Genomic DNA, 8,713 nt, shown 5'->3' with positions numbered 1-8,713 from the left:
GGCTGTCCTGAAGTAGTAAGAACATATCGTCCACGGTTTTTAACAGGCGCCCAAACCTGAGCAATCCTTGAAGTATCTCAGCGCTTGAGTCATCTTGGCTTTGATAGCACAGTAAGAATCTGGATTATTATTCTCGGAGGGCATTATACCATACAACGGAGAAGGAGCATGATTATCAATAATAATCTCCTTGGTCGTGCTATCAGATTCTGAACCTGCATTGCCATCGAGATCCAAATTCAACTTAATCTAAAAGATCAAAGCAATGCAACATTTACTTAATCCGTCAAAATTCGAAACTAAGAAGATTCCAAAGGAGCATATCCACGTCCATACTGGTACTACATTATCCGAATAGGATTCTAAAGTTCGAATCTAAAGAGGAGACAACTTACTAGGAGGAGCAAGGATAAGGGAATAATCAGTGAAGCGAGAGGAAGCTACGTAAAGATCGCCGGCGCCGACATCACCGGCAGCTTCGGAGAAGGACCAGAGAGGAGAGAAAGGCTGTTCGGAAGAAGAGAAGATGACCGGAGACTTGAAATTAGAAGAGAAAGTTATCTGATCTAACGGCCAAGAACCGCTGAGATCCAAATCGTCAAGTTCCATCAAACAACCAACAGCAAGCAAGCAGGCGACGAGAAGACCACACCAACAACAAGAAGAAACTGTGATTCAACTATTCAAGCAAGTTGAGAAGAACGAAGAAGAAGAAATGAGAGAGGAGAAGAAGAGCAAGTTGTAAATATTATAATTGAACAAGACATATAATATTTGAGGATTCCACGCTGTACCATTTTACCCCAACCACTAGAATATCTTCATGCAAATTCTTTATTTTCTATTTTCTTTGGGACAAAAAGCATCGAATTTAAGTTTTTTAATTGGATCATTTCCACCCAAATTCGATTATCTTTTTTAAGATTGGTATTTATTTTACTACTCGAATCCTTCTTTAGTATTTTTTTTTGTGGAAGTTTCTAAAATTAATATATCGATATTGATTGACCATCTCTCTTGACAATTGTCTTTGACAAAATTCGATACACACTTTAATAAGGTGTGGAATCAGAGAGATGATACGATTTGTATCAAATTTCATTAAAAAAAAAAAGAAAAAATGAATTGATTATGTCTAAGACGTTTCTTACTCGTCCAGCACCAACAAGTTAGACGCTTTTTATGCGTCTAAAAAGCCTTTAAGACGTAACTAGATTTAGGCGTCTAAAAAGTGCTGCTTGTTGTGGGTGAGTAGAATATCAACGACTCCTGTTCTTTAATTCCCATTATTATTATTAACTTTCGGAGATGAATAAAAAAGCTAGAAACCACTCAGCCACTTTCAACTACTTACCCATGGATCATTACTTCATCCCTTTTGGTTAAAATTCATATTTGTATACTTATTAACAGTAACGTGTTTTTTCCTAGTGGGGACATCTAAATAGTGCAAGTATTCTTTCTTCTAATGATATCATTAGATTACTAATTTGTTAATTAGCTGTGTTAATCAATCGTTAATCCCCAAACATAAGAATTTGTTGCAACGTATATCCCCACTTGTTTCAAGTTGTCTGCCAAGTTGACAAGTGTTTTGGCTATGGACAAATTGTGTCCTACACGCTCTAAATGACTTTTTCCTTCTTCCATATTTGGACTAGATGGTTAATCAAAGCAAGCCATCGGCTACACTACCTTATGAGAATCTCCAAAACCCGAGCCAAATAACCAAACTGAACTAGTAACTCCATCATAAACAATATAATATGACGTAAGAGGCTTTGGAAAACTATGAAAGAACAGATTGATATCGTAACAAAATCACTTCTTTGAGACATACTTAGTCGCTCCATATCAGTCATTACATGATAACAAAGTTTTATGACCTGGAGATTTCCAGGAACATAATTGAAGACTAAGAGACGAACACTGAGAAAAAGCGGATCTTACACGATATGCTCCAGCTCTCTTGCGTAGCTTAAGAGTCTGGTTGATGAGTTGCAGAGACGGAATCTCTTTGCAAGGTGCAGTTTCTTTGGCTTTCTGGAAGACAACAGACCCGTCCTTCACTTCCCACTCGGGGTGCTCTCCTATAAGATATGATAAAACCTAAATCGCGTCAAGGGTTCATGAAATTTAAAAAGGTTCCAAGTGGTTACACAAAATGTTTTTTTTTTTTTCTTTTACCTCGTTGACATAGTTCAAGAGATCTTGATCAGAAGAGAACAGCAACATCTGCCGAGCGTCACTGATAGAGACATAATCATAAGCTTTCTCACTGCATCCAGCTATTTCATCTCTGATAATTCAGTCATCACAAAAGAAAAAGGTGAGATAACAAGCGAGAAGACATGAGACTGAACTAAACTAGAGAAGGATGGAAGCATTGATGTTACCTTATGGTCTTTGCCAAGAGATCCATGAAATAGACGTAAGTTGCATCAGGCGCGGTCTGTCTAGCACTCAAAACACGGTTATAGGCACCTTCCATGAAAGACTGCTCAAGCTCAACTGCATGCTTGATGCAAGGATTATCCAGTGTAGCTGATGAAAGTAACTCGAGTTCGGTGTGGAATTCAGCAATTCTATTTTGTACAAGCAGCCTCAGAAGGTTCAGACCCAGGATAAGATTCTCCTGTGCGGATGGGGGAAGACGGTTCCTGGTGCAGAGGAAAAGAAGATATGTCAAAAAAAAAAAAAAAAAAAACATTGCATCCAAATGGAAAAGGATAGTGTTCAGAGAAAGTTGCTTATTTCTTCACCTGGCATCCACATAGTAAGGTTTCAACTGGAAGAAATCTCTCTCAAAGGCATCTTGATCCTCGGTTTTTACGCTCAGAACAACAGCATGCTCATAAATGGCCCCTAAAATTCACCAATTGTTAAACTTTTATAATCCATAAGAATAATGTAAACCCAGTAAACAGCAATCTAAAAGCTAACGTCGTCCATAGAGATATTGGGATAGACAGACGAACTAAAGAATAGTAAAGCCTGATACAATCCTCAAGTCTTGTGATACTTTAGAGTTTAGAGGTATAAACCAAAGTAAACTATAAACTCTTGGCAAGAAACAAGTAGTCTAAACCCAATAATGAAATCAGAAACTTACTTGCAATAAGAGTAGTAAATTTGGTGAACTCTCGAACAATGGAGGAAGACTAGCAAATTTGGTCAGAAGAACCAGAAGAACATAACAATCCCTTAAAGTAGAAATCAGCACTTACGCTCTTCTTCTAAAAGATCTCACTAATAACCTAAATTTTTCAATTCAATACATCAAAGCTATCATAGATTCGAGACAAACCCCATCATTTTCCCCAAAATTCATTCAATAAACCAGATATATATGCAAAGAAGAGAAATCGAAACAAACTAGGGTTCAAAGAAGAGAGAGAGATGTATACCTTAAGCTGAGACAACAGATCACTACAGGTATCGTAATCCTTCCTCGCAAACGCCGCCTTGAATCTCTCAAAATGCTGTGAAACTTCCGTTAGCTGCGGATCCATGGCTTGAGCTTTCTGTCTCTCTCTCTATCTTTTTCCTCTTCACCGGCGACGATTCTTTTCTTATAGATTTGATTTGCTCCGAACTGGCTTGATCGGGAAGATAAAAGGTATAAAAACAGTAACATGTGTTTTACAAAATGGGCCTTTAACAGGCCGAATCCAATCTAAAAAGCCCAAAGCGCATCTTAGCATAATGACTAACGTGTACTAACATCATCATCTCTTATTCCACAAACTAGGGATTAGACGCTAATCAGTTTTAATTACTCAGAGTTATATCATTAATTAAAAATCTATATATATACTATTCTATAAAATTATTATAATTAACATTATTTTTTTGAATTTAGTGTTTTTGCACCCTTAGCACATGTGTTTAGTTGGCATTTATTGTGAAACCCCGGTTTGAAATTATAAATTGGAGGTTAAAAAATATATTTTAAATTATATGTTCCAATGAAAGTGGTATTTACGTTAATTTTGTTTTACTGTACAATTATATATAATAGTATTTTGTCTAATTTACCATTTGGTTTAAATGTGCCATGTGTTAGACAATTATCGAAAACATTTTTTTTTCCATTTAATGAGCCTATTTGTTTTTTTAGTATTTGAGTTTTTGCTTATTATGTTTTTTATTTTTTTGGGTTTTGTTCTATAATTATTTACTTCTTATTCCTTTTTTTTTTCTTTGTGACGGTATTGGCTTTGCTCTGTTTCTTTATTTCTTTCTTCTTTCTTCATCCATTCATCCTCCGTTTCCAGCTTCAGCTTTCTCTTTTGTTGTACCAACTTGGATTGCAATTTATGATGTAGTGTGGATGTAGACTAAGTGTGTTTCCTATTTCTTGGTTGGGATAGATTTGTTTTTTTTTTTGTAAGATTGTTTTTCTAAATTTTAACTGTTATATTGTTTGATGGTAATAGGATGAAGAAGGGAAGTAAAAATTTGGTTGTTTGTCAATTTTTTTTGTTTTTAATGCCAAAATATACATAAACATTACGTTATATGTGTGGTTGGATTACAAATCTTACTATACAATTACAATTTGTTTTCCTCTATATCTTCTAAGCACAGTCAATTTAATCCTAAAAAAGTAACAATGTCGGTTAAAGACCATTATTTTTAATTAGTGAAATTGACTAAAAAGTCAATCACGTGAGAGAGAGAACTAAACTTTACCCTCTTCTTTATTTGGAAGCAACACCACATTCTTCTCGCCCAATACTCGTCGGCTCCGATTTGCTCCTTGTAAACACCGGCCGCTGTAGAAACGTTAGTTCTACTTCATCTCTATCAATATTCTCTGACTCGTTAACACTATTGATCTTCTCCATTGGTACCTCTGATTCAGTTTTCTCCGATCTCTGTGATTCAGCTTCTCCTTGTTTTTTTTTTCCCAGAATCTAAAAGCCAGCAACAAAGATCTATATGGTCAATATCTGCTTCTTGTTATACAGACAAAATAAAAGTTGCTAGTGTATACCTAAACTTTTCTAACCCCTAACAAAATAGAGATTTGTTTTCGAATCCTGAAATTCTTGACAAGAACAAAATACAAAACACAAATTAAGCATACAAAAGAGAAGAGATGAGTATAATAAAGTGAAGGTACCTTAGTGGTGTAAACCTTCTCACCCTTCTCGTTGATATAGCACTGAAGATACATCGTCGTTCAAATCCCTATGGAGATAAATAAAGTTAAGAGCTGATGAAAACAAACAACACAAAAGTAAGAAATCCTGATTTAAGAAAGATTCCTACTCTAAAACAAAGACCGTACCTCAGAGAACTGTTTCTTGGTTCTGAATTTTTTTTGGAGACGGAGAAGCTGATTAGGGTTTTGCTGGAGCAAAAGTAGAGGTTTTGCGGCGACACCCGTCAATGTGTATGTATAAAGTTCTAAAGGAAAAAGGGCTTTGAAGTAAAACTACACACACACAAATCATAAAAAAAACCTTACAATTCAGTTCTATCCCCACCGATGAATCACTTCACACACAAAAATCAACAAAAACCTTACAATTCAATTATATCCCCATCGATAAATCACTACACACACACAAAATCTTCAAAAACAACCTTACAATTCAATTCTATCCACACCGATAGATTAAGGCTTTGAATGGTTGTACAGTATGCTCCATAGAAGACTAAAAGTAGATTAGTCTGCACTTAATTTACTATTCAGACTAAAACTAAATATAATTAAAGGATATAATTAAGTTAGAAAGATAATATAAAAATTTAATTTTGGGTGTTAATTGTATTTTTTCAAAAATACAATGGTAAATAAATGTAAATATTTTTAAAAGCTGATGGCAAATAAAAAAAAGAGTGTTATGAACTCTGTAATGTTGACACCTCAGCTTTTCGCCAAAATGTTCCTCTATTAATATATAGGAGATTTACAAAATCTATTATATTTATGGGTAATTGAAATATTTAAAATTCGATTGTGTAGTATATATCTATAAAAAATTGTATAATAATTAAAATTTAACCTAATAGAGTTATTATAATATCAATCTTATATTATTATATCATATGAACAAAGAGTTCTTTAAATTTATTTTAAAGATTTTATGAAAATATAATTAAAGGATATAATTAAGTTAGAAAGATAATATAAAATTTAATTTTGGGTATTAATTGTATTTTTGGAAAAATACAATGGTAAATAATTGTAAACAATTTTAAAAGCTGATAACAAATAAATGAAAAAGTGTCATGAGCTCTGTAATGCTGACACCTCAGTTTTTTTGTCAAAAAGTTCATCTATTAATATATAGGGGATAACAAATAAAGGAAAGAGTATTCTGAGTTCTGTAATGCTGACACCTCAACTTTTTGGCCAAAAAGTTCCTCTATTAATATATAGGGGATACGTACAAATACAGTTGGGTTGAAGAAGGAGCAGTAGCACAAGTTGTTCGACGATATTCCTAACGGAAAGGTTTATTTGATATTTCAGTCCGGTTTTCTACAAACCGGTCGAGAATGGAGTGTAATTAAATAATAACGAAACCGAATGTTTTGATTTCCGGTACAAAACAATCGAAGAACCACACTCGTCGGACCATCGGAGGCGTTGAATTGGAGAACACACGAGAGTGGACTCTTTGACTCAGGAGGACGAGTCAGTCACACGACACAACACAGAGCTCCATTCCATGAAGGCCAAGAAACGATCGCGCTTGAAAAAAGGTGAATACAGCGCTCCCCTGAAGAATCTATGTGCGACCTTTTCTCCAAATTTTGACAATTGTAATAAAAATCCCTAATTCTTCTTCTGCAACTTTACTGCAGGGAAAAAACTATCGATAAAGAAAGAAAACGGTACGAGTGCTAAGATCAGCAAGTACTGGTTTCAACGTTACGATCTCTTCTCAAGATATGACCTAGGTATCGAGATGGACGAGGAAGGATGGTACTCTGTTACCCCCGAAGAGATTGCTATCAAACAGGCTGAGAGATGTCGGGGCCAAGTCGTCATTGATTGCTTCTCAGGCGTTGGTGGTAACACTATTCAATTTGCCAAACTGTAAGCTCTTTTGTTTCTCTCAAAATCATGAGAAGTATGATTTTAATGGCTGTGAGATGTTTTCTTTCTAAAGCAGTCTTTTATTGTATAGATGTTCTTCTGTTGTTGCTATCGACATTGATCCGGTGAAAGTTGAATTGGCAATGAACAATGCATTGGTTTATGGAGTTGCTAATCGTGTTGATTTTCTCATTGGTGATTTCTTCCACTTAGCTCCATCTCTTAAAGTAATCTTCTTCTCCTTCTTCTTCTCTTTATCACTTTTATCTGCAATCTTTTTTTACCCTTTGTTGTTATGCTAAACTACTACATTCACATAGGGAGATGTAGTGTTTCTTTCACCACCATGGGGAGGACCAATGTATAAAGAAGTTGAGAGTTACAAGATGGATATGCTCCAACCGAGAGATGGGTACATTACGTTTACTGACTCTTTTACCTATTTGATGATTGTGTTCAGTATACTTATGGGACATGGATATACACCGGTTGGATCGATCTTGTAGTGAAGTTTTGTTTTTGTGTAGGTACACATTGTTTAAGATTGCCCTGTCCATTGCACCTAACATTATAATGTTTCTACCGAGGAATGTTGATTTAGCCCAAGTGGAAGAACTCGCTTGGCTCTCGTCTCCTCCTCTAACTCTTGAGGTACTTATTTAAATGAACACTAGGAGAGCTAATTTTATTTCAAACGCTTTTCTTGAAAATTTTCATATGTTTTGATTTCAGATAGAAGAAAACTTTGTTGGAGGCAGAATGAAAGCCATAACAGCTTATTTTAGTTGCAATGCAGTGTAGTTGAGAAATAGGAACCATTGCTTTAAGTGAACTATCTTTTTGCATTAGGAAATAGAGGATTTGATCATTGACACTTATCATTCAATATCTGTTCCTACAAAATTTCTTCAACAGATTTTTTTCTACTAATATAAATTCTACTTCTAACAAGGACACAAAACTGTCTTTCTTTTTTATAAATTTTAGTTTACGTGTGACTTAAAAATGGAACCTTAGAAAAGGATTTACCACACAATGAATGACAAGATGAGGAGTCAGATGATCAGTCCTCCCTAGTAGAGGAAGAGCAAAGCGTTTAGGTTCTTTTGAGAAATGTAAGGCTGCATGGTGCCAACACCCCTCTAAACCGAGCATTTTGAGCTCCTACAAGATATGATATCCCACTTATGAACTTCCAGCAGCGCTATCAAAACGCAACACAATGGACAACTAGGGCCAAGGTATGGCATCCATTTCATTGTAAATACCATGTCGTTAACCTCTTGTATTGTCCCGATGTTAAAGGTTTGACTTGCTTATTTTTTCTAATGATGATCTTGATAAAGTCACACCTTGTGGAGTTTGAATTTTGCATTTTGTTCGTATTTGTTTGAATTGAATGTGTCCTGAAAACAAAAGGTTGGATTATTTTGCTGCCAGTCTAACTTGTTATATACATTTTGGATATTAGGATTGACAGATATGAGTATATTAGTTGCATTTGCACATTGCATGTTCTAGGAGGAGATGATCTACCCTAGAGAACAATGTTTACTTTAAGTGACTCAAATTCTTAGAAAAAAGCTAAGCTAGTGGGAATGCTAACCGGAATGAATGGAAAGATGTATAAGTCACTTGCTGTAAGGACTTGCGACG

General features: G+C 35.1%; 2 protein-coding genes, 1 long non-coding RNA gene and 1 pseudogene across 3 annotated transcripts; 1 reads left to right on the top strand and 3 right to left on the bottom strand.

The window, feature by feature from the left end:
* Positions 1–750, bottom strand: part of LOC104757431 — a 3,905-nt pseudogene extending 3,155 nt beyond the window's left edge.
* Positions 1,809–3,588, bottom strand: LOC104757429 (26S proteasome non-ATPase regulatory subunit 8 homolog A-like). The gene is made up of 6 exons (XM_010480173.2): positions 3,408–3,588; positions 3,113–3,161; positions 2,763–2,865; positions 2,397–2,660; positions 2,188–2,299; positions 1,809–2,090 (listed from the first exon to the last, which is right to left on the bottom strand). Exons 1-6 carry the CDS (start codon positions 3,510–3,512, stop codon positions 2,067–2,069), a joined length of 657 nt encoding a protein of 218 aa, XP_010478475.1. The 5' UTR covers positions 3,513–3,588; the 3' UTR covers positions 1,809–2,066.
* LOC104757430 lies at positions 4,503–5,564 on the bottom strand. Its single transcript, XR_762426.2, has 3 exons — positions 5,297–5,564; positions 5,129–5,196; positions 4,503–4,919 (listed from the first exon to the last, which is right to left on the bottom strand). It is a non-coding gene; the product is annotated as an uncharacterized LOC104757430 (long non-coding RNA).
* Positions 6,571–8,175, top strand: LOC104757426 (trimethylguanosine synthase-like). Its single transcript, XM_010480169.2, has 6 exons — positions 6,571–6,720; positions 6,823–7,057; positions 7,149–7,284; positions 7,378–7,469; positions 7,585–7,708; positions 7,790–8,175. The coding sequence occupies exons 1-6, from the start codon at positions 6,687–6,689 to the stop codon at positions 7,856–7,858; spliced, it is 690 nt and encodes a 229-aa protein (XP_010478471.1). The 5' UTR covers positions 6,571–6,686; the 3' UTR covers positions 7,859–8,175.

The sequence above is a fragment of the Camelina sativa genome, chromosome 17 (assembly GCF_000633955.1).
Source record: "Camelina sativa cultivar DH55 chromosome 17, Cs, whole genome shotgun sequence".
In the NCBI taxonomy this organism is placed as follows: Eukaryota; Viridiplantae; Streptophyta; class Magnoliopsida; order Brassicales; family Brassicaceae; genus Camelina; species Camelina sativa.
The sequence above is the reverse complement of the archived record's forward strand: the minus strand, read 5'-3'. Positions and strand labels throughout refer to the sequence as shown.